We start from the raw sequence: 26,941 nt of genomic DNA, 5'->3' as shown, positions 1-26,941 counted from the left end.
GACAGCACCTGAGTTAAACATATATGAGTGTCACAGCAAAGGGTCAGGTATGGCCATGTGATATTTTATTTTTTGTTCTTTTTGCCACAAATTCAACAGTTCTGTCTTTAACTGTCAAAATGGGGTGATGTTGTACATTAATGAGGGAAAATTCACATGAATGATTTTAGCCAATGGCTGCAAATCAACAAAGAGTGAAAAATTCAAGAGGGTCTCAATACTTTCCTCACCCACTGTACTTTAGTATTTCCATTTTTTAAATACTGTATACTTCTAATCCACTGCATTTATAATTTAAGTTAATTTACAGATTCAGATTTTTAAAAAAATATAATGAAAAAATATGTTGTAATGATATATTATTATAGGTTAAGATAAGTATATAACTTTATTGGTTTCCTGGAGGGAAATTCACAAGCTATCCATTTATAGTAAAAAAAAAACTCATTTTCTTTTAATAATTTGACCCTTATTTAACCAGGCAAGTCATTACATAAAAATATGATCCAGTAATATGTGGTTCTGCAGGAGTATTTTAATTGTTGGTACTTTAAGTAGATTTTGATGGTTACACTTTTGCACTTATTACACTTTCATTAATAAACAATGAACGCAGGACTTGTATCGTATTTCATCACTGTGGTCTTGCTACTTTTACTAGTACGAGTACTTCTTCCTCCACTGTACATCAAATTTCGGAAACTGATCATGTCATATACTGTATATAAAATCTGAATCTGTCAAATGAATGTAGTTTCCCTTCAAGTGAAGTGAAATTAGTAAAGTATAAATATTAAGTATAACATTAAAAATGAAATAGTCAAGTAAAGTACCTTAAAATGCACTTAGTTCACTTACAACTGTGAGTGCAGTAGGAAATAAAGTACCAATTTGATGTTTTGTAAATAACAGGTTAAACTAGTTCAAAAACAACAATTGATCACAAATTTCTACATCTGTGATTCATATTTTATGGCAGAAAATCACGACTTTAGTAAATGAATGATGGTAGCATAACTGATCTTCCACCAGATGGCAGTAACACTGTTTTTGGTTAAAAGGTGGCACTCAAATCTGATGAAAAAGGCTTGAGGCGTTGTACTGTGCAGCATTAAATCAATCATACTGTAACTTTAATGAGTTTTACACAATGCATCAGAATCCAGAGTAAAAACACCTGGACATTTAAAATAAAAAAAACATATTCACATTAAAACAAATTGAAAACAGCAATGTTAAAAAAATGTACAGCGCAAATAAAGGTAAAACATGTTAAAGAACACAAAAAGGCCATAATATATTAGTGGATCACATTATGTGGTAAACGTAAAGAAAGTGCAGGCTTCTCATTCAACAGCATTTTCTAGTGTAATCATTGGGAATTATATGATTCTGGGAAGTGAATATTCAGGAAGTCGTAGGCGTGTGTGTGAAAAAGAAAACAGTTTCAATCGACAGCCAAAGTGACACATTATGCGATAACACATTAAATTCACTTAAATCGTTGAATTTTCACAGCTATGTTGTGTATTTGTCCGTACTGTTGTTTGATGAGACTCATGATTAACTGTGAATGGAATCGTAAAGTAAGGAAGGGACAGTTTGACCAGATAGTGTTCAGCGACCGTCTGTAGACTATTAATATCCCAGTTTAGAAATGTACTGTATCTGTGGACTATTACATATACATAGCCTAATAGTACTAGAGATTACGATATTAACACCTATGCATAATGTCTTATAAAGTACAGCTACTACATGGACACACTGATTTCATCTGAGCGAAGCTTAGTATTAATGTCCTGTTCCCTCTTAGTTTGACAGGATCTAGTGATTGTTATAATAAAAGTCTTTCACATCTGGTAAAATACATCGCTAAGAGCAGTTTTTTTGATCACATTCATTCAACTATGATACACATACACAGACCTTCGTTGTCCTCTAAAACTCAGAGACATTTGTACACAATGACTGATAATCACGTTTCCCTTTTTAAAAAGTCAGTGTGTCAAATCTCAGCCAGATAGCGAGATCTCATAGTCACTTGTCGACAGCAGTTGAGGGCGCCCGACTTTACGCACATTCTTGGCGTTAGTTATGCGAGCCGCCACCTCCATTGGCCTCTCAAAATAATGCACCAGGGCCTGCTCGGTGAGCACAGAGGCTAGGAACTGCTCAAAAGTGATGGCCCAGTCTTTATCGATGCTTGTGCTGTGAGGCAGCCCTCTGTCGTGGGGTCCACCGCCGTGAGGTCGGTTACTTCTTTCACCGGCGGTGTCATTGTCGCTGCGCACCAGCACTGTGTCGTCTGCAATGTCCTCGCACTGCAGCTTCTCATCCAGCTCGTGGGAGCCTGCGCTGAGCACCGAGTAAGACGACATTGAAGTGTCATCTTTGGTTTCATCATCCGAGATAAGCATGGCGGATGATGTGCCTGTGTCTTTGGGAGACGAGTCCTCCAGCTTGATGTCTTGCATTGGTGGCAGGTGCTCGCTCCCTTCGTCCCCCTTCCCCTCCTCACAGGGGCTTGGCGTGTTCTCCAGACCTGCAGGTGCGAAGCCATCTCCCTGGCCCCGCTGCTGGAACAGGGCCTCCGTGCTGGATTTGGGGCCTGCCGCATCTCTTGTGTGCATGCTCGCCTCTGATTTACCCTCCATGGTGTGGTCCCTCCTGCCAGAGGAGGAGAAGAGCTTCCCAACCTCTCCCATTTCCAGCAGCAGACTGGTGACTGTCGCTGTGGCGTGATAGAGCTCCTGTTCTGCAACATCCTCACTGAACATGCTGTAGAGGGTCTTGCAAAGCTCGATAAACTGGCTCTGGAGGGAAAAAACACAAGAGGTCAGTTACTACTGAGTTTCTTATGCACTTACTGTATATGACAACCGATACAGAGGGTGAGGTCTTACCTGATTCAGCTTGGGAAGGTCTTTTGTGTTTTCTAGTTTAGGTTTTGTCTCCTGGTTCCACAGTTTCAGGTAATGGCGATATTCAGGAGTGTTCAGTTTCTTCACTGTAAGATAAACAACAAATGTCTTATTAACTCATATCTATTCATCTATCTATCTATCTATCTATCTATCTATCTATCTACAGAGAGAGATTTTTCTTAAACATAAAGATGCTACCAGTAGCTGTGTTTCCGTTCAACTGTCAAGTGAATTTTAAGCAAACTTTTGAAATGTTGCAAAAAAGAAATATGAATAAATTATGTTTCTCTCAACTGGTTTGAAGTGAATAAACGAGGCTACAGCGTCTTATCAGAACTTGGCACTCTCAGCTACACACATCTGTAAAACAGAGTCAAAGAACTCATCGGTCACGCTCTGGAAACAAAAGTCGCCTGAGCCATCTAACCCTTGCATGATTGACAAATAATGAGGTCTTCAGGAATTTGGTTTAGTTGGTCAAGTCATTTGTTCATTTATTTGGCAACTGCTGATCAGTCATGAAAAGCATTTCCATATCCCATTCAGCACATCAAGTCTTTTTCGACAAAAGCAAAATCTTCCTCAAGCGAGCATAAACATTTTTCGTGCAACTGAAAAAGTTTTATCAAATTTCCGTGTTTCAATACAGATTTTCTTACATGATACTTTAAAATCCACATTAAAAAGAGTGAACGGAAACACGGGTAATGTCTGCTGTTGGGTCTATGTTAATCATAAATAAGTCATAGAGTGTGGTCTATACCTAGTCTGTACAGTGTCCTGAGATAACTTTTGTTATGATTTGGCACTATAAATAAAATTGAATTACTTGTTGCTGTATTGCCATTAAAGACTTTGTTATAAGCATAGAGCTGAACCTAATTTCTGTTGCTGCATCGTAGATAAATCCTCTCATCACATGTTTCAGACATACTGGAGGAAACTAAATGCATGACTTTCCAAACAGGATCAATTGTGTTCGGTTCCTAAAAGGTAATTTCACACTTTGGTGGATTTACATTTGAATGAGACTAAACAGTCTGTCGCTCATTTTAAACAAATGGCACTATGTACTGTGTTGTGTTACATACATTCATTCAGGCCTTTATATTCATTTTTAATATGCTTCTTACCTTTTTCAGTCTTAAATGTAACTCTGACAAAGCCGTCATCCCGTTCACTTCTGCACTTTGAGTCGTGACCTGAGGAAAGAGGATCAAACCTCAACATTTGTTCAATTAGATGATCCACTTCCATAGTTGTTGCCTGATAAAGTATGGAGGACTAGTCGTAGTTGTTCAAGGTTAATGAAAGTTCACCATGATTCACTGTTCATTATTCTAAAAGGTCATGTTACATACATTTTACCCCTCTGTGTCTCCAATTTGTGACAAATGTAAATCAAATGATGGAACATTGTTGCATTTACTCTGGAACTATCCACTCATTGTCCATCCATTGTAGTAAAAAATATTTGCCTTTTTTTAAAATCATAGGACTCTCTCTCCTGACAGAGACTTGAGTCTCTTTGGATGCTCAGAGGACTCCTCCCTCCACACCAACAGCTCTATAGATGGGCATGGTTTTAGCAACAAAAAAACAAACAAAAAATGTATCCAAATGTCCAAATAAATGGGTTCCCTTTTTGCAGTTACTGGATGCAAATTGACTGTTTTTACAGTATATTTACATACTGATTTTGTTGTTTCTCTTTGTTTTGTTCTATGTATGGTCTATTTCTATTCCCAAGGGATTGCATCTATCAGTCATATGTAGATGATATGCATTGTTGTGAGTTTTTGTGTCCTTGACATCTGGTTAAGATGAACTGGTCCCACTTTTATCCCTCCTCGTGTGTGTGCATGTGTTTATGTTTTGTCAGATTTTGAATGTCTAATTTTGTATGGTTTGTATCAAACATGTCAATAAAAAATAATATTTAAAACAAAATCCATTTGTTGGACTGAATTTTCAGCATCCATCTATGAGCAGCATCATCTATATTTGGAAGACAAGCATATTGTATCAGAGTCCTGCTCTACTTCTCTTCACCCAGGACAGCGTGTAGTTAAACAGTACAACGTCATAGACTACTGAAAGTTTAATTGTTCAAACAACAGCTTTCAGATCAGAAAAGGTGTTTGAGGCAGTTCCTCTCTCATGCATATTCAACACCGGATTCTCCTGCAGGCATGTGTCGGCATAATTTACTTGTGTACACATTTGTTTTCATCACTGTCAGTGTGCACAATGCCATCTGCACGTGATGTCTGTGGCCTCAGGGTTAATGAAACCACACTTCTCGGCAGCAAATCGCATGACGTGCCTCTAACCACAAAAGTGATCTCACTCATGCAAATATTATGATTGCAATCTCAAGTCCTTTATATTGTAAATACCAACCGAGTCCGGAAAAACAGCCCAACAAATGACTCAGGGGAAATCTCTCCTGCTTTTTTTAGCTTGTTTTTTTAGAAGTGCATGTACTTTTTCTTTACTATGAATTTGGTTCAGAGCTTTTATTCTATTTTTTTTTTCATATACAGTATTGTTTTATTCATTTACCCATCTTTGTAGTTCTTTTTTTTTTCATCTGTAATCTCTCAGATTTTTTTATTATTTTGCCTTGAGGTCATAAAGTTTGGGGGGGGGGGGGGTATATAAATGTTGAGAAGGTGGTCAGAAAAATTGGTGTATCTCTGATTTCAAAATCTGATCCCAAAAACAGTTGATCTGATCTACTTACCAACAGACGTTTCTGGAGTGATGTCTTCAAAGAAGTACTGAGTGGCCTCAAAGGCAGAGTCGGGCTCTTCTGGTTCATGAGGGATTTCTGGAGGCAAAGAAAATTGAACTTGTGAAAACGTGAACCATTCTCATCTGTTTATCAACATGTTAATCCACTTCAAACCTACAGTGAGTAGTTTAAATGTTTTATTTTCTGCCAGTTATCTCATTGGAAAATAAAAGCATGCTGACAAAAGGTAATCCCGAGAAAGTGATTTGCCCAGTGACGTGAGACAAAGAGCTCAACATTTTCCACTGAGACTCCTCTTTTCTCCACAGCTAATAATCCTGCTCCACTGAAATGAAATATTTTCATCGGTGTCCTAAAGACGACTTTCCAGGATCACTGAACTGCATCAATGCACACTTACCAGGTATGACGTGCATCTTGTAGAGGAGCTTCAGCTTCTCAGTGAGGTCCCCGTGACACAGAACACCTAAAACACACCAGCAAGCTTTAGAGATCAGACACATCTGAACTGCTCCGAATGTGACACACCATCTTGGATGCAATACCACCTTAAATAAGAGTCATGACAGTGTAACACATCTATTTGTCAAACTTTGTTACAGACTATTTATTCCAAAGATTTCCAATCACACACAAACTCACTCTACATACCTAGGCCATTGATGAACTCCCGAAAATTGATGAGGGCGTCCCCGTTTTGGTCAAGGAGACGGAAGAAACGCAGAGCTAGGGGATCCGAGTGGACTCCGTTGGCCCAGGGGAACAGCAGGTTGAATAGGCCTTTGAACTGCTCCACGTCGATGCGGTACTGCTCCAGGTAGGGCAGGCTGGGGTCGTGGCGCTCTGTGGGGTTGCTGCTGCCGCCCCAATAACAGCTGGTCAGGTGCTCCGCCTGAAGAGAAGAAGAGAACTCTAAAATATCAGGCACGCCAATGACATAGATAGAGCTAGTTATTACTCAGTTTGAAGAGGCCAATTTTAAAGATAAATGCGGACTAAACAATAACCATTAGCATAGTTGCATTCTGGCATGTTGGAGAAATAGCCTACCACGCACACTTTGGCAGTATGTTTAGAAAACAATTTCCCTCTGGAATAATCTGAAATATTATGAATGATGACTAAAGTGGAAAATTATATCTTCAACATGTTTTATTCACAGACCTGCACTACAAGAAAAGCTCAAGGAAAATAGAACAAATGACTGTGTTTTTCTGTCTATTCTTCACCTTTAGCATGGTGGCAGAACAGTGAGAGGGAGTCCCACAACGTGAATATGTTAGATGTAGCTCACCTTGAAGAGCACGTAGAGCTCCTCCAGCTCGTCAATACTGAAGGCAGTCTCTGTTACAATAGTCCTGACCTGAAATATAATAAAAAAAACTCCATTCAGTAACAATAGAAGAAAGAGAATAACGTGAAGCCAGAGAGCATCTAATAATGACAAGGATGTCGGTTAGGATGTGAAGTCCTAAGACTTTAACACAGACAACAAACAAAAACAAGTTAACGTCTATTTTAATGCACACAGTACCGTGTTAATGTATCGCTAAACCTCTTTCCTGTCACTAGCACGGTGACCTGTCAATCACAAGGTAGACACGCCCTAAAGCGTCCCCTGCTTTATAGTCTATTTTTCTCTAAGTGGGACCACAATTTACAAAATGAACATCATGCTGTATTGAAGAAGACTTGAAATTAGCGATTAAGACCATAAAGTAATTGGAAAATGTTTACTGAGGTAATAAATCAAGTAAGAAGTAGGCTCATTTTCCATTGACTTCTATAGAGACGGCTTTCTTTTTGCAACCACTGAAGTTGCCGCCTGCCGAAAACAAGAAAAGATTCAGGTTTAAGAAACTTTTCAGACCTGGAAGCTGTGTTCATCTTTATTACACAACCTATAATTCTATCATACACTCATGCTACACTCCTTCACTGGGAGGAGAGTGGACGGTCAGCAGCTGTGTGATGTGTTTCAGAGCAGAGATCCGGTCACACCATAAACAGACTGATGCCCGATATAGGTCACTTCAAACATAAATGTGAACGGTCGAGGCAAATACAATACAATGACTGTACACTTTGTCTAATTCCAGTATTCATAAGTCAGGGGGTCCTTACCACATTGCGTTTAGTTGTATCTTCAATGGTTTGGATAACCCTCAGTCTCTGTTTGAAACGCATCTGTTCAATCACATCTGCACGGATTGAACCAAATTTCTGACCAAAAGAGAAGGAGAAACGGAGAGAAATACAGGTCAACACAGCAGCAGAAACATCAAGGACGGCTGAAGACAGTTGGGTGATTGTGAGGAAACTTCTGGGCCTCTCAGTGAGACACATTCAATTTAATTTAAGTTCATATCATATAAACTGGAAACATATTGCATTTTATTGAAAGCTGGAACATTATAGCTCCCTTGAGAAACAAAATGGATGACAAAACTCCATTAGGAGGCACTTAATAAATGGCAGATTTCACAGAGGAGAACAAAGGTTTACAACGTAATTATCATCCAGGTTAAATACCTCGTAAGAGCTGCGGACCAGTTTGAAGATGTCGACCTCTGGATGTGGTTCTCCGTTGTCTGTCAGTAAGGAGTGCAGGTGGGGGATGGGAGGGAGGGGGCTGTCCTTATTGGTCACACTGTCCAAGTATCTACAATACACAAATGATTTACCAAAAATATCAAGACACCTTTCAGGCTTGAGGGATAAAAATGAAGAACGATAAAAGCACACCCTAATTATTCAGAATCCAGAAATTTTGTCCCCTTTGCCTTTCCTCACCTGCCCAGTACAGTCATGGCCTCTCCGTCATCCTTGCAGCCCAGCAGCTGGTGGATATTGGCATGCAGCACGGAGAGTGCCAGCTGAAAGATGACCTTGATGCCGTCGTAGAAGAAGCAGTCCACCACCACTACTGCGCTCTCGAACGGCATAACCGACAGGAAGAGGGTGAGGAACCAGGAGAGCGAGATAGTGGAGATGACCCCGAGGTCCTGCATGCAGTCGTACAGCTGAGGAACGTACTCGCGGGCGAGCTCCTCGAAGACCCCCTGATCGACTAAAGCTCCTGGGTAAAAACAAAAAAAAGAGGTTGTTAAACAAACAACAACAACAACAACAATCGAACACCCTAAAATACAGAAGCACATGTGCATACTGACCTACAACCCTAGTGTTGTAGTAGTCGGGCAGCATCCTCTCACAGAGCGCCACAAGCAGCCAGAAAGCCTCCTCCTCTTTGGCGTAGAGCAGCAACACAGATGTCACAATATTCATAGCCTTCAGTGTCAAGGGAGGAGTAAAAATTCAAATAGTGTCAAAGACTGCAAGGTTTCTGCCAGTTCATGTCAAAATCAAGACACGAGTGTGTGTACCTGACAGTATCCAATGTTGGGGTTTCTGAATGCGTAAGCTGTGAGGACCCTGCGGAGGGCGTCGATGCCCATCTCATTCTGAAATGCCGGGTGCTCGGGGAGAGAGCGGTGCAGGTCCCTCTCTATCTCCTCTGTTGCCAGGTTGTATTTGCCCATCGACTTCTCCACCAGGTCTTCGTAGTATCCGGGGTGGGTGGCCAACTCGTTGATAGCCCCTATGAAAACCACACGAGGTTAGACGTCCTCCAAGATAACTACAACAGCTATGGTAACAGTATTTGTGATGGGGTTGGTTTACCCGCAAAGCTGTTATTGAATATCTAAAATCATATAAAATGAGATTAACTTTTTAACTTTTTAGGCAGGGGAAATCTAAATGTCACAGCAACAAACGTACAAAGATATGTGAAGATGGTAGCAACTTAAAAAAAAAAAGAAGTTATAATACAATACACATTATAGACATCTACCATATACAAGTGAAGCATAAACAAATTAAAATAAAAAAGCACTGAATATTATATTCCAACAGGCTGCATATCCATCATGGGGTCTTTAATAAGATGTGATACTGGAGCTTCTGGAGCAAAATGTTGTAATTTCCTTTTTTTATTGAATTTTAATTTATATTTATAGTCTTTATCTTTATTTGCACAAGTAACAAATTAATAAAAAAGCATGAATAGATAAAGAAAGGATTGTGCTGGTGAGAAAAAAATCTAATTTATGAAGACGTCTTACCAGAAAACAAAGGAAACAACGGTCAGAACTGTTCTTGGTAATGTCAAAACACAGCCAGCAAAATAGAAGATCTCTGTTTCTACAGTTTGGTAAACCATCGTGGTAAACACCAAACCTTCAACTGATTATTATCTGAGTTTGAGTCATGTCATGTCATGTCATTCAGTATCAATGTGCACCCTGTATATTGTCAGCCTGACAACTACAAGGAGACATTTTAGACTCCACTAGCTTTATAATCCTTATTGTAACATCAAGGTTGTCTTATTTTGATATCACTGTTTTAAACAGAGCATCTTCTGATTTCAAGAGAGCATTGAAACGATGAAGTTTGAATTTGGATTTTGAGTTTTTTCTTTTTAGAAAAAGGATAAATGTCTTTTAAAAAAAGGTGCTGGTATTTGGCATTTACATGCCTTATAGAGCCACTTGCTTGTTAACTGTACTTTAGTTATGTGAATAACTTTGCAGTAAAACCTGAAATAAATATTTTAATGAGTCCATGTTCCAGGTTTTCCTCAGCACAGTTATCCACATACCTCAGTAAACATGTCTATTACTGTAAGGTCATCAAACTGGTTTTTACACCCTTTGCTCTAAACAACAAATAAGGTCACTAACTAAATGTTTTAAAGAAGTGTGGTAAATGTGTATTCTTGTAGCCGATTACTGTAAAGAGAACTAATTTCAGAAGGGGCAGGTGAGGGCGAGTAAAGGTGAACACAGTGTAGCTATGACGACAGCCAAGTGAGACAGAAGTGGGTCACTGGGGAGAGGGGGAGGAGCTTTCTGTAACCCAGCTCTGATCAGGTGAGGATGAGTACAAGCTGCTTGCATGACTGCGCTTGTATACAGGAAAGTCTAGAGCTGGTGCACACCTGAATATGCAGCATGTTGTTACAGAATGACTGTCATAAGCTACAGGTCCAGTTTCCATTCAGCTAGTGTTTAGTGGCTAGGTTTAAAATGTTGTTTGTATTGTTTTTCATGAGCACTTGAACACATTTGTGTGTATATATATATATATATATATATATATATATATATATATATGAAATTCTAGCAAATTTCCAAATCCCATTTACTCCAGATATTAAACAGTGATCATTGTGATCATTGTGTAAAAAAGAAAAAAGTATTTCTGTTACATAAAAAACATTTTTTCTCTCTACATTTTGGCTTTATCTTGTACAAATACTGTAAACTTGACCTCTTTAGGGATTAAAAAAAGGCCTTCAAAATAAACAATCAGAAAAGAACAATCACTTTTCAGTTGAGTGGCTAAAAAGTGAAAAGCCAATTATCGTTTCTGATAAATGCAGATGTTGCCTAAAGCACCAACTAAGCTACAGCGGCACTGTATGTTTGAAAAACTATTTCAGTCTTAAATAACCTGAATGTTTAGTAACGTCATCTTGTTCTTACATTGTGTATTTGTCAACAGGTTTTCTGTGGATACATCTCACCTGCGTAAAAGTATGTATTGTGATGTTTTGATCAAGTGTGAACACGTACGCGGGGTGTGGTCTCATTAGGTCCAGTGTATGACTGAATCATTTACATAGCATATGTTGTGCCTGTGTTTAAAGTATTACAGGCCTCCCTGAACAATTGCTCACCAGAGAAGAGCAGCCAGAGCTCTCCTCTCATGCTCTCAGGAATCCCCTTGAGGACCAGCTCCTTCGTCTTCTCAGTGCGGTACATGCACACTCCCTCTCCATACTCTGTAAAGTGGTTCTTCCAAGCCTGCTCCTTCAGGAACTCCTTTGCCTTAGCACAGAGGGAAAACAAATTCATGAGATGCAGTAACTCAAGAACCATTACTGCAATCTTTTTTTTATGTCAGAATTCTGCTTCAACTCTTCCACACCAGACTTAGACTTCTCTTTATTGGGATGACTCCCGCAAGGAAATTGAGTTTCCAGCAGCTTACAAAAACACAAGGGAGGTATAAAAAAATACAGTATAGGATAACCAATAAAGTCTTAGCTTATTACATACAGAAAGCATAAAAAAGCAATAAACAGTAAGCAATAAACTCTAAGTCAAATATATGTGAGGTAGATGTAAGAATACAGGTCAAATAAAATTCACATTAAATTAAATCAGATTTAGAATTTAGAGTAAATGTATAAGATAAAATTTGTATGGGTGTATATGACAGCAATGAGCAGTAAGATTAAATTATTGCACTTAAGTGGTGGATAAAGTTACTGCACAAAGAAAAGAAGATAAGTGTAAGAGATGTAAGAGAGTAGGGGTTAGACTGATTTTCTGCACACTCCACAAAGTATGAAAACTGTAATATTCTATATTTCAGGGTCACAGTTGAATTGGGCTTAAGAACCAGCTTTATTTATACACAGTCTTGAAGGAAAAATAATCTTGCTAGGATGCGGTTAGCAGTAATCCTTCACGCAGCTTAATATCCGTGCAGTGTAATGGTGTGAAAGTGGCAATTGTGGAAAAGAAAGTAAAAAAATGACAATGTGATAACTCAGGAGCCGAGACAGTTTTTAACAGAAGCAGATTAAATCAGAGGTTTATCAAACCAGGTGTTACGATGTGCCGTACCGTGCTTGACAAGATGAACTGCTTTTAAGTGTGTTCGACAGAGTGCATTTAACTCACCAGCTTGGGATTGAACTCTTCCGGTGAGCGGCGGCGGTACATGGTCATGAGGGCTTGTGTGGCTGTGGGCACGCTGCTGTCGTTCAGGTTGAACGTGCGCTCGCCTTCTGAGCTCAAACTGTGCTGTGGGCTGCTGGAGAGCAGGGATCCATGCTGGGAGTACACCTGGAGGGGACGGACACCATATTCAAGGTCTGGGGCTTTTAAATGAACACAGTCACCACTGCTGTTCACAATTATTCACATTATTTTAGAGATTTTTTATTTATTGAAAATAAATGAAAGAACGATTTTTTTACCTCATCGTCTGAACTGTTTAGGCTGCCGGTAAGCTCCCTCTCTAGGTAGATCTTAGAGGAGGTCTGCTGCAGGAAGTCAGACATCCTCTGGACCAGGAAGTCTCGGTCCTTCAGATTAGCAAACAGAAACGTCATACGATTCTTGGTACTGATGGAGAGCGGGCTGGGCAGCACGTTGGAGCTGTCTGCCTTCTCCACGATGTGCACCTGGAAGATTGACCGAAAACATTCATGTACTTAGTGTCAGAAATAGGAATCTTCATTTACCACACAAATCAGCATTGATTTCCATGATACAAATTTAAAATAAATGTGCATTTTCCTCATTTGCAACTGCTTCAGCTCACTCCAGGTTGGGACGAATGATAAGAGCTTTAAACCTGTAAACCAAACTAGTTTGTAACGATGGAAACTGCTTGAATACTGCTAACTTATCCATGTATATGTAAAAAGTCATACCTGCATTAGCATTTAGCTGACTTTATTATATTGTTTGGTCCCTTACTCTCGTAACTTTACTTTTTAAACGTACATGTTACAGAATGTGAGGCTGCAGTTACTTCCTGTTTACATACCTGACTGCTTTTTATTGGATGGCGCGGCTGCTTCCGAGCAACAGATTTGCACAGCTCGCTAAACCCGTATGTTTAAATAGTTCAACACAGTTTAGTAAACGACAAGCGTTAAATGGAAACTAGTATTTACATTATGTACTTTTTACAGTGACATCCCGACGTTATCAAACACAACAGACAACTTTATCTTTTCCAGTTATTGTAAATCCTATTATTACTACATTTACCATCTTTTGCAAGCTGTAAACAAAACAAACGGAGACACACAACTCGCCTCTCGTAGTGGGATGATGAGGCTGCATAGCGTCTCCTCCTTGCTGGTGAAGCAGATGTAGTTGGTGGAAACAAACATTTGTCCCAGGATGTGCATCTTATTAAAGGGGGTCCACAGGGTGCAGTCTGTGTGTCCATCCAGCTTTTCATCTTTGGGCAGACGGAAGAGGGCGCGGTAACGCTCACTCTTAGCTCTCGCATCCAAATCTCTGAAGGATGGAAAATAAAGAGTCATATTAGATGACAGTAAATATGTAAAGTACATTACAGCTTGGTTTGACATAATCACAGTGCTTATAAGGCAAAATTATTATACGTACTCTATGCAAAAAATAATACCTTAACAGTTTACCCTGTTAAATTTACAATAACAGTCAACTGGATAGTTTCATTTCCTTACACAATTCGGACACAGACAATGAACTGTCTGTAGATACAGTGGAGTTGTGCAAGAGCAATCCTCATATAAACTCAGGCTGCAGTGAAACTAAATTATGCCGATATAAAATGTGCTGAACAAGCAAAAACAAGATATGGAGGCCATTTTGAGGGCTTGCAGAGGTCCACTAGATTTCAAAAGCACTATACCCTTTTGTTTCCGAGCATGTGTGTATTGTGCTTTCGTACTTGCAGCACCAAATTAGACTTTCATCCTCTGTTGTTAAGTGTCTAGTTAACCAACTGCTCTGCACACAATAACACATTAATGTTCAATCGACTGCATGTCATAAACATCATTAAGCAGCATTAATTATTGATGTGCATAATCGTTCCCACTCTGCATCAGTTCTTTCTCACCTCTTTAGTGCGGACACCTTCTTGGGTGACTTCTTCTTGAGCTTTGGCAGGGAGCGGTCCTGCTCGAAGCCTTTGTTGTCCAGGAGCTGGCGCATGGCGATGTTGGCCAGCTGCTCCGCCAATTTAAAGGTCTCATTGATGTTAAGGAAGACGGAGAAGACGTGCTCGTTGATGCGGGTGCTCACCTTGATCCCATCGGGTAGCAGGAGGGTGGCGCTTTTCTCCAGCTGGGTGATATCTGCCCAACGCACCACTAGTTTGACTGAAAATTTCAAAAATGACAATAAAGGTAGAGACATAAGAATGGATTGACACAATAAGACAAACCAATGGAATAAAGTAGCCCTCTGGATTTGGTTTAAGACTTGTAACTTGATTAGCATTCAAGAATAATAAAATGATGCACATTAAAATATGTGGTTAAGCTGTTGGTGTGTAAAAATGACTGCAACTAACTTGATAATAGTTTTAAGTCTCAAATAAATATACCTTTGAAAAAAAAAAAGATTTCTTCAGATGTCTCCAGGTCAGAGACAATAGAAATAAAACACAGAGGATATTTGATTTAGTTAGTTATTCACATGATCAATCAAATGATCTGACATAGATGCACAGATCTGTTCATATCATAATAAATGGAAGAAGGAATTGGTCAAAGACAAATACCACCTATATTTTGAATCCAAAGTTTAAATTTATACAAATCAGTGTGGCTTAAAAAAAGAGTTATCATTTTCATCTTCTATGACATCGGCACGCTTTTGTAAAAAGATCATGAAGAAACTTGGAAGATGTTTTATGCATGGCCAAAAACCGAGAGAAGCGGACACATATCTCTTTAAAATGCTATTGGCTGCTAGTTAAAAATAAAATAAAAGAAATCATGGAAATCGCTGCCAGCAAAACAGAAGATTATCTGACCTTTACTTAAAGACTACGGTATGAGCAATATGTCAAATACTGGAAAATTAAACATATATACTGTGCCTCTGAGGTGTTGCCCAGTACGTATGTCAATTAAAGATCCTGTTGCTGTCAACCCACCCATTCGCTTGAAGACATTAACAAAAGTGAAGTCTGGTAAAGAAAGATGTCAGTAGGAAATGGACAAAGAAAGGGCAATGGACACATACATACATACATACAAATAACTGATAGTGCATCAAACCTTCTTTTCCTAGTAAGTAGGAGTAGAAGCAGAGGTGGTTGATGCTGAGGTAGAGCCATCCCTGCCTTGGCACCTTGCCCTTCCAGTAGCTGCAGGAGTAATAGTTAACCAGCTTCTCCTCCTCTGGCATCCCAAACAGCTTACGAAACTTTGCGCTGGCCTCTTTAAACTTGTCTGTGTCGTCGTCCTCTTTGACGTCTTGGTTCTTGTTGAACTCAGCAATGATGCCCTAAGGCAAGATGGAAAGAGACACACAGGTAATGAGCTGGGACATGATGAAGCATTGAGATTGTGACATGAATAGCATTTGTCTGTGATTGATGTGTTTAAATTTCAAATTCCACATTGTTGTATGCATCGAGCATGGGCTAGTACAGTTTTGAGTACTCCATAAGCTCCATCACCAGCAGTAAACTGGCAAAACGTGTGAAAAGTGTAGATGAGAATAGATTAACGTGCAGTTGCTAGCAAAGTATGCAAATAAAAAAAAAGACTGGACCACCATCTCACAAACGCAGGATGTTATGAGGCTCCTTAAACTCAAGCAGCTAAAACTATACAGTACTACTCAACCAGAAGTTTCGCCAAGATCTGGCAATCTTTTCAGTACTATTTTCAAAATTGGACACGTCCCCATTATCGTGTAATGTCAACAACGTAAAATGCCCTCTCCATTCTTTAATTCTCCTTTTAAAATGACATTAAAAACTAGAAGAGCATGCAGACAGCGCAGACCTCCCAAATTAAATCGGTTTGTCCTTGACCCAAGCTACACCCTTCCAACAGGTTTCATTAAAATCAGGCCAGTAGTTTTTCCGTAATCCTGCTCACAGAAATACAAACAAATAGAGCTGAAAACATGACGTCCTTGGCGGAGGTAAATATCTGAATAAATTCCACTTTGTTCAGTATAAATTTGCCAGATAAAGCATGTTAATATCATAAAGGTTTGGTCTTGACTTCTGAATTTCTATAGTAATTTAAATTAAAACAATTTATGTTTTAATAAAATGGATTATAAAATCATGCAATTAATGTATTATATTTTATAGATTTTTGTGCTTCAACATGTTCTTGAAAAAAAATACTGTATATATTTTTTAACCTATTGCAAGTTATGTCAAACTCTATGCCCTTTAGGGAATATTTCTCCTCTGATTGGTCCGGTCTGGAAGCACATTGACTCTCAGATCATGCAGATCACAACTACCTAAGGTCATGTTTATATTTTTATTTTATATTATTTTATATTTTTTATTTTTCCTGTTCTGCTCTGCAGTGGTTACTAGATAATACGTTTATTTTTGATCCAGCACCTGTAAATGCTCTACACTCTAAATGTCAGTAACCAACAAATGCATAACATGTCACCATTTCCGTCTAAAATGACCAACTCACTTTTTCACACAGGACATCTAAATTTAAAGTCCAAACATCAAACTACATTTTTGATGGAACAGGTGAGCGGTTACCTGGACTTTTCCTTTGACAAAGGTGGTAATGTCATTCTCATTCTCAAAGATGGAGAGAGTCTGCAGCAGGTTGTGTTCCAGCCACTCCCAGTGCTCTGTGATCTCTTTGCGGGAGGTTCCTGCAGAGGAACGAGCAGGGAAAGTCAGAGCACTCAGCCACTGGCTTCACATGAGGAGCATGATGGAGTAATGTTTCACAAATAACTGGCAGTACAGTACAGTTATGGAAAAAAATGACTATTGCGTTCTTACAAAGTGAGTTGAGAGATCCTCTTTAACTGAAGGAAGGTTAATAATGGCAAAAGCATCAGTGCAGGATGTCAAGAGTAAAATAAAATGCAGATCTTCCATGTAGTAAGGGCAACACTACAATGGTAATTTTGTCATCTGTTATCAGTGATCAGTTAGGTCAAAACAGATTTTATTTTGGCTGCAGGAGAAACTGAGCGCAGTAATGGCTGCCACTGTGGCCCATTATCCCTCAGCACCGCTGCAAACAGCCCTTCAGTGAGTGCACATTCACTGAATTAGCCACGTCTGCCAGACTGCTCCACTCTCCTCTATCTCTGGGCCGAGGAATTAAAGACAGGGAGGGGTAGAGAGGGAGGGCAATTGCCATTTCAAAGCCAGGCTAGTCTTCTGGGCCTCCATTTCAGATAAGGAGGCACAAATAACACTCATTCCATATATTCACATTTAGTAGGGTTCAGCTGAATTAAACACATGGTTGCACATTTACAAACAAACTCATCTTTGTGTCTCAATAGTTTCCCATCTTCATTCAATTTGAAACTGCAGATAATTACAGCTAGGGCTGAACCGAAAATATATATATTTTTACATTTAAAGCTTCTAATGGAGGTTTTTGAATGAAGCCAAATATTTCTCTGTCATAAGTGAAATCATCACCCTAAAAAAAAAAAGGTGCGTGCCTGGCTTTGTGTGCAGCAAGCAACAGAGCAAATAGTTTTTTGACTGTAGCAAAAAAGTTTTTGGAAAGGCTAAACCTCAACAAATATGAATTGAAGCACTGATGAACGTTCTGGAGTTATTGGAAATGTTTGACACGTGACAAAAACATTATGCAGACACTGCGGCTATCTTATTCTACAGACAGTAATACTACTACTTAAATAGATACTAATTAAATCGAATGAATAGACAGGCAGAAAAATTACAATTTGTGCAGCATTCAAATTTTGATTTAGAAGCTTTGAAATATTCATTACAGCTCTAATTACAGCAGTTTGATCTTAACATCATAATCTTTTCAAGCATCATCCTGACTCATTTCTATGCATTTCCAAAACGAGTGAGTTGCATTTTATTTCCCCTCCACTCTCTCATACTGTATATGCACATAAAGCACAGTGAAAATCACCGGTCCAAGCTTCTCAAATGTGATTATTTGCCGATTGTCTTCTTCTTTTCTGATAGTAAACTTATAAAGTACCTTAAAGGTTTTGGACTGTTAGTCTGAGAAATAAGCAGTTTGAGTAAGTCAACTTGGGCTCCAGGAAATGGCTTTTTCACCATTCTTACATTTCTAATTAAATGATTGATTGATTCATCAAGAAATGAATCTGCAAACTAATAGATATTTGAAAATAATTATTAGTTGCAGCCCTGGTTTTGTGTTTGAAGTGTCAAAGCTTTTTCTAACATGCAGATGGGATGACCCCATAATCAATGACAAGGACAATGAAAGAGAAGAGAGCTGCTTATATCAGTCTGGAGAGTGGTTGCTGCTTTGCATACATAGACTATGCAGATCATTTTATTGTGAGACACCAGCAGATGACATGGAATCACAATGAAACCCCACCAAGTGATAAGCAGAAAAACATACACTCATATTTGAGCATTGATTCCAGCACCCGGTCTTGTAATCCTGCCCTTTAAAACCACTGGGGCATGATGTAATGCTTGGCATTCAGCAGCTAACATGGGAAAAGGCAGGATGTTGAAGCATTATGTGTTGTGTGGTGGCTGGGAGAGGGATGTGCAGGGGGTAAAAACCCAGAAGGCTCTTTCCTGGAAAAAGACATACTGTGCCTGTATGACTTAAATGTGCAGATAAAAGCAACTGAAGAGTTGTAAATCGACAAAAAAGTAGACTGGAGGATACATTAAATACATGCATTTACTGACAGCGTTCAAGCTAAAAAAGTGCACGTACCATGAGCAATGATCCAGTAAACTAAAGAGTCAGGAGTTTGGTACAGGATCCTATATGGGGCCATTCGAGCACTGGAGTCCAAGACCACATCCAGGGTCCCAACCAGCAAACCTGCAAGAGCCCAAAATCCTCATATTAAAGACGTAGAAACAAATACTTAATACAGATTACTTCACAGGGGCAGCATAAAGAAACTTATTGTGTTGGTCTAAAAACAATGAAACCCTCACTAAAAATAGGCTCATGATGTAAGTTAACTTATAAATGTGTTCAGCTGTGAAACAAAAGCCCTTACAGACACGTAACAACCAGAAATGACCATGTGATGTGCCTAACAAATTTAATTGCCCTTATACTTTCAGGCCATTTAGTTATGCTTAAGCGAGGGAGAAACCCATGAAGTCTTGTGGTTTTAAGATTTGAACGTATGAAAAACATCCTGTGACCTATTAAATGCATACGTTTACTTGTCAGATGTGTTAGATCGCTGCTCTGCATATTTTTGACTCTCAAGACATGATAACTAAATGTGATATTTTTATTTGAAGCCATGCAGGTGATAAATCAAACGAATATAGAAGCTGAGAGGATGATAAAATAAATAAGTCACCTGAGAAAAAGATGAACGGGCTAAAGAAATGAAACAATGAAGAGCCATTGTGCAACAAATGCATCTTCGTAAAGAAAAGAAAATTAAGGAAAACATGTCCTTGATGACAACATACTCAACCAGAAGGTTTGCATACTAAATATGCTTGATTTTGAGAGTGCTGTTGATTCTCCCACAAAAGAAAATCCACAAATGAATTGGAGGATCTTGCTGCTCACAGCTGTAAAAATATATATATAAATTGTAGGTGGTGGTGAAACTGCTCCAGAAAGATCTTGGAAAACAAAAGAAGGAATCAGCCTTAAAAAAGGACCAGTGTGTAGGATTTAGGGGGGATCTATTGGCAGAAATGGAATATGATATTCATAATTATGTTTTCATTAGTGCATAATCATCCGAAGGCTAAGAGTTGCTGTATTTTTGTTGGCTTAAAATGAGCCCGTCATGTCTGATATGAAGCACGTCCTCTTCCATGGAGCCCGCCATGTTGCACGTTCCTACAGATGCCACTTCACCCTACACACTGCTCCTTTAAAGGAATCATTTTGATTTCCATTTGTCAAGTTTAACGTTGCACCATTTCCCGTTATTTGTTAAGTGTTTAAGTAAGTAAATATCACAAATGTTTTTGAATACTAGGTGCTAAAACAATTTACTATGACATTAGTTTGTAGTATGTATACACAAATTAAAAATATTTAAATACTTTGAGAATGTTATGAGGAAGGAAATGCATTCAAAACACTTCAATAATACACACAATTACTTTTTGTTGAGAAACACTGAATGTAAACAGGAAACCTTCCCTTGATACCTTTAACATCTTAATAACAGTTTAACTTATGGACTATTGTACGAACCTTTTATGTTCTTAATGACATTATCTGCAGATGATACTCGCTTTTGCTGCCGGTTTATTATGAAAAACAGAAACCTTTGACCCTTTACTAATGACTTGATTAATAATGGCTCCACAGCCCAAAAGAGTTTCACAGACTTGAAACCATAATGTATGTTCTTAATAGCAGCTAATGCTGTAACTGATCTGAGAGCACTTAAACCTCTTATACAAGTTCCTAGTTAGAAAGTGGAGCCACAATCACTTGAAACTGCGAAACCTGTAGTTGGATAATTTGCCGTTGTGATTCTATTTTCCGAGCTGTTGGTGGCTGTGAACATTTTCTTTGCTTCAGAGTAGGTATACGTTCAACTAACATGAGAGACATGTTATTTTTGTTCGGCAGCTCATCAGGGCAAACACAATATGAGTCACACAGAGAGGGTGAGGGGGAGGAAGGGGAGAGAGAGAGAGGAGACAAGCGCGCAACGCTCAAATGTTTTCTTAGCAGAGGAAAACCAGTTTTAAAAGGACAGATTGAAATAATAAAATAAGTACATATATGTGGATTAAACTCACTGACCCTCCGTCATTTACAGACCTTGGACGACAGTTTGTCTGCCTTCTATTCTCCTCTTGTCCATTCTTCTCTGCCTCACTACACATAACTTCAATTTTCCTCTTTATGTTCATACTGTATGTAGAAAAATACATAGCATAGGTCTAGTTGTTTTTAGACATTTTAAAGCAGAAATGTCAAATATTATACCTTAAACTGTTACACAGGGCTGAGGAAGTTAATCAGCTTAAGTGGAGTCTTAACCACATGGAAACTAACAAGATAATTCAGCCTGACACTTTAGTCTTAGAGTTAAGTTCCTTTGTCAGAAACAAACAGCTGCTGTGAGTGTGAAGACAACTTCCTCTTTGGCAAAACAAAATCACAAGGTTTAAAACAGTCATAACAGAAAGGTTCATCAGTAATGTGTTAGGTTTTCCTTTCAAAATAAAAACACCAAAGTGGTACCCCTAAATGTGAGTATCATCTTTTTCTTGACGTCTTGTGGATAAAAATTCATGGAAAGTAGCTAATTTGGACTTCTGTTATACAGCATGTGATGAATGGTTCAGTCTATGAAGTGTGAGTTGAGGTTTAACGCAGGAAACTTGGGGGTTGTGCACAAGAAAGGAGACCAGCGAAAGTGTGAGACCACTTGACATCCCCCCTTTCCATCCTCCAGTAAGAACGATATAAGTGAAACCCAAAACATAAGGTGCGGATTGAACATGAGTTGTTAATTTACAACCAGCAACTCCAAAAATCACATGCCTCTGCAGCAATAAGTCATCACACCAATGTCTGTGTGACTGTCTGTTCCAAACTGACACCTCTGCCTTTCCAGAGATAGTTTTCTTCCACATGCTGAATGAGTGGGCGCATAACCTACAAAACAAAGACAACACGCTGCCGTCATGGTTACATGTTCCACCTGTTATTTCTGCTCCTTGTGGGCATAACAAGGTATAAAATCATGTGATGCTTTGTGCTGTTCTCAGAAACACGGACACAATCGGAGCTCCCTATTGTTACAGCGAAACTAATCACCTTCTCTGAAAGTGTTTTTCGCTCTGTGAAAGAGCAGGAGAACAAACCAACAATATGTGAGAAAAAAACGACTAATTTTCTTTTGTCTATATCCTCTTTCCACCAAAACAGCTTGGGGGGATGGTTACTGGTGTATTATGTGTTTGCATAGAACAAATAAAGAAGCCCAATCTCCCTCAGACTTAAAATCAATACCTCTTCACATAACAGAAACCTGAGACGGGCAAATATATACTGTATATAATCACCATCATCACTTGGTAATATCAGCCTCAGCATCCACATATGCAATGATCTCTATTTTAGAGTTTCATCAACATTTGTACATCTATTAACTAACATCTATGAAACAAGTCAAAATGCCCCAAGTATCCATGTGGCCTACGGGGTCAGCAACTGTCTGACGTGACACACTTAGAGTCAAACATACAGTAATTACCAGCCAGACCGTGTTGTACAATCATTTAAATCATTGTGTTATTTTAAAATTGTGTAACAACTGACATGATGGCCTGATTCTGAGGTTATTTACAGCCTGATGAATTCAGGTTTTGTTTCTCCTCATTCTACTTGTCTCCTCTCTGAACAAACGGACTAATAATTATCATGGCCACATATAGACAACAAAGGACACTTTGGATGCGGCACGTCCTTTCAGATGTCCCTCCCGCTCTGCAATGTCCAACAAAACATTGCGCATGCAAACTCACTTATTAGATAACACTGTAAGTGACTGTTGAGAGCTGAATCAGGTTAAATGTGTCATGCAAATTACATTCAACTGAACAGGTACATCCCATACTGTAGACCCGCTACTTGAAAAAGGTCAAACTGTATTTGTAATCGTCTTGAAACGTTCCCTGTGGAGTTTTCTTGTAAACAAACTGAACGTTACGGTTTTATTCGTGTGTATATCCTGATGTATTGTTGAATGCATTTCCTTCCTCATAAATCATCTGCAGACATTTTTCTTAAAAGTTTGAAACCTGCATTGTTAAATATTAATGTTTGCTTGCATTCAATGTTCTTTGCCGGCGCACTACTGCATTAATTGGCACATTTCTGACATCATTTATCTGTATCTGATTACCAGTACAAGAGAATAAACAAAATATAAAAAAATGTATAAAAAAACATTGCTCCAAATCCCCACAGAGAACCTTTAAATCACAACAGAGGACCACAGTACTATTCTCTGAATGCATAATAGTCTTAACTGGTACGAACACCATTAATCTGAGTTATCCAACAAGGTTTTGAGTCTTAAAAAGGAATCAACAACAACAACAGTTTAACATTCGAGGGATCCAAATGCTCCTCCAAGATGAATCCTTTATCATGTTTCCTCAGGTAAATGAGGTGAACTGGAGTTCATATAAAACTGTGGCGGAGGTGAAGACATTTGGAGACCCAGAATTCTTAGAAGAGCCTCTCTTTGACTTTCCAAACACACAAGAGATGCAGATTCATTTTCCCATTTCTCCATGTTCAAACCCAAATTATCCTTAACCCTTACCAGTATTAAATTATTTCTCAATTTTCTCTGGAGGAAATACAACAAATGTTCAACTCTCTGCTCATGCAGCGACTGTACAGATGTTTCACAATGTTAATTAAACAACAGAGTAGTGGTTTGTTGGAGCAAAGCAAAAACACATTTGCCTTTTTCCACCAAAGGGCACCGGCCCTCTGCCAGCTCCAACATCAAAGCTCGAGCCTGGTTACGTTGAACATGCAGATTTGTGCCTGGCTCCGTAAAAATGCTCCGTCTTGGTGCAGCTGATTGGTTGCCTCTCTCCCTGGAAGAAGTGCTTGTTGGCAGTGCCAGTGTCACCGGGCGCCGAGTGCCAACTGGCACACAGAAGAAGTCAGCAAGCTCAGCATTTACATAACAGTGACATCATCCCCTAGAGTCACTTAGCATACGTGTTGCCAAAGCAAGGCCTCACCAAGGACTGAGGCTGCCTGTACTGTAGTTATGGTGTCACAAGCAAAAAAAAAAAATTGGAGGCCACGGTACACATCACAGTATATATATTAATATCATTACATCAAATTAGAAGATGAATATGATAGAAGTCAGACTGGTTCGCATCACAGTCCCTAGTGTTGAAGCCAGCAGGTAACAGAAACTGAGCAGATCAACACGGACCAAATCAGTGATAGAGGCGACGTTTTTACCTCAGGGCGAAAAAAAAACGTACCATTGACATAATCCTAACTTATACTGGTATAGGCTGTGAGATTTCACTGCATATACAGCATGTCAAACAAAAGCCAACAGACCCAGGTTCAATGTGTAGCATCTAGTTTGTGATTTATTGTAAATGTGTCATGGAAATATGCAATATCACCTGACATAAGGACCTTTAAGTTGGTCTTGCTTTATAATTTAAAATACTTAAACATTCTGTATATATTGTTCTTGTTATTCTTATTTTTTTTATATTTCCTTGTGTTTATATTGTTCATATTTTTCTCTATATTTATTCTACAATTTATTGTTTCTTATTGATGCTTCCTCTATGTTTGCTGGCCACTTTGCTGCTGTGAATAAGACATTTCCCCTCTGTGGGACTAATAAAGAATATCTTATCTTATTACCTAATCTTGAGGCCCGGTGTGTCAACATTTTTTTATTCCAATTTTTTGTTCAATCAAATTACCACACAGCACAAATGGGGCCATGCCATAGTTTTAAAAAATCTCTTATTTTATGTGGATAAAGAAAACACAGCTCAAGTTATCCTTTCTATGACTGTATCACATATAAATGTCAAAAATCAGGACCCCAAAAAATATCATCTGTCAAACTTGTCATGTACCAAAACATGTATGATGCCCTTTAGTTCGCCAATGATGTTAAACAGCGTCTCATCTATCAGTGCAACAATTATTAATGTGCATTGTCCTTTTGAATAGAATTAGTTATATAGCACCTTTCAAAACAAAAGTTTACAAAGTGCTTTGACGGCAAGAGCAAAGGCAAAATCACAAAGAAATCCATACATATAGATATTAATTCACATCAACAAGTTGAGTTAAACGATGACGCTTTTTACAAAGAGTAAAAACAACAAATAATATATAAAATTGAAATTAATAGATAATGTTAAGACAGTAAAGAGACAATAAAGAAAGAAAGAAAAGAAAAAAGATGATTGAAAACATGCAATGACCCCCAAAAATCTCATCTGTCAATGTACCAAAACATGTATGATGCCCTTTAGTTCCTCAATCAAACTTGGGGGAAGTGCAACACTTTGTGATTCACTGCAACCAGCTGAATTCAGATCAAATAATGAACCATATTACAAAATTCAGAGAGAAAACAGGGAACCTCAGCCAGTCATAACCTGTCCTTCCTCCTCCTCCTCCTCCTCCTCCTCCTCATGCTCCTGCTGCTGCTTGACCCATTTTGGTTAGAATAAGCAAGAGAGGAGGAGGAGTGAGGGAAGGAAGAAGGGGAATGATTCAGCATGAACAAGCAAACAGACCAACATGTCTCAATGCACTGTTGTTGAGACTGCACAGCCATTAGCAGCAGCACAAGAACAGCAACTACTATTGTTTGCATTGTGTAAACGTCTTTTATTTCTCGCAGGCAACACAAAACAGTGCCCCACACTACGATTTTATGATCAGAGGGTAGATTTGCTGGACTTTGTCACTTAATGTCAGCAGCATTTGGTCAAAGGTTTATTCGCAATTAAAGCTGACTGATAAGTGAGACTAAATCAATTCGTTAAGGAAAACATTTTCTAACAGACACAAAGGCCACCTGTGACAACTGATTGGTCATGTGATCCTCCTCACATTGTATCCTGTCCATGTGTTTCCTCATGCCAAACATCAACACACACACGCACACACACACACAGTCAACCGATCCCTATTTCATAAGCAATAACCCATGAATTTAAATAAGTCTTTTTTTTTGCAATTGGCATTATATAGCCTAATAATAGGACTCACCCGCCAGCCCCCCGCCTCCATCCCCGTGGCCCTTCCGTTTCTGGAGGATGAAATATGGATTTGCTCTCTCGGTGATCCATAACGCGCCCGCCAGCAACACATCTTCGGGACTGACCCACATAATTCTCCTGTTTTTTTTTAAGGGAACATTTAACACAGATGCCTGCTGATGGCGACCATCAAACTGGTCAGGAGTAGGCCTTGATATCTCCCTCCTCGACACTTCAAATATCGTCTACTGTTGGATGTCCGAGCGAGAAGTAAGACGCGCCTGAAAGTGTTGCTATAATTAAACCCTTCTTCGGGCACGAATCGCCTCGGATGGGCCTGCAATATGGAAGTCCAACGCCAAATGTCTTGCACACAGACCTCGACTTGCACCAGCCTCTTGTGTGCAGCACGGGCTCTTAAATGTATTCAATGTCTCTGAGGTTTCGTAAGGCAGCCTGGCTCGGTTTGGTGCCGCACCGCGCAGTGCTGGATCAGTCTTTGTTGTCCATGCTCCGAGGCAGGTGCGATCCCGTCACTGCCGATGTTCGCGTGGCTGTGTTTGGTAGAGAAAACGTCGTTGAAGCCGATCAAAAATGAACAGTGAAATACCTGTTTGCTCCTCCCGGCTGCGATGCCCGTCCGTGTACTGGAGTCAAAAAAAGACGCCACTTGTACAGTAAAGGCGGCAGTAAAGCAGATGTGCTTCTTCCTTCT

The 26,941-nt window shown here is 39.2% G+C and overlaps 1 protein-coding gene across 1 annotated transcript; it reads right to left on the bottom strand.

Annotated features, from left to right (window-relative positions):
- Positions 1-1,154: 1,154 nt before the first annotated feature.
- tbc1d9 (TBC1 domain family, member 9 (with GRAM domain)) lies at positions 1,155-26,941 on the bottom strand. The gene is made up of 21 exons (XM_083923590.1): positions 26,237-26,941; positions 19,208-19,318; positions 17,029-17,147; positions 15,557-15,785; positions 14,389-14,650; positions 13,592-13,799; positions 12,743-12,949; positions 12,444-12,608; positions 11,432-11,582; positions 9,072-9,286; positions 8,859-8,976; positions 8,479-8,764; positions 8,218-8,347; positions 7,810-7,908; positions 6,980-7,048; positions 6,337-6,577; positions 6,086-6,151; positions 5,674-5,760; positions 4,061-4,129; positions 2,907-3,010; positions 1,155-2,816 (listed from the first exon to the last, which is right to left on the bottom strand). The coding sequence occupies exons 1-21, from the start codon at positions 26,355-26,357 to the stop codon at positions 2,016-2,018; spliced, it is 3,858 nt and encodes a 1,285-aa protein (XP_083779716.1). The 5' UTR covers positions 26,358-26,941; the 3' UTR covers positions 1,155-2,015.

The sequence above is a fragment of the Echiichthys vipera genome (genome assembly GCF_963691815.1).
Source record: "Echiichthys vipera genome assembly, chromosome: 2".
Classification (NCBI taxonomy): Eukaryota; Metazoa; Chordata; class Actinopteri; order Perciformes; family Trachinidae; genus Echiichthys; species Echiichthys vipera.
This window is presented reverse-complemented; position numbering and strand designations above follow the sequence as displayed.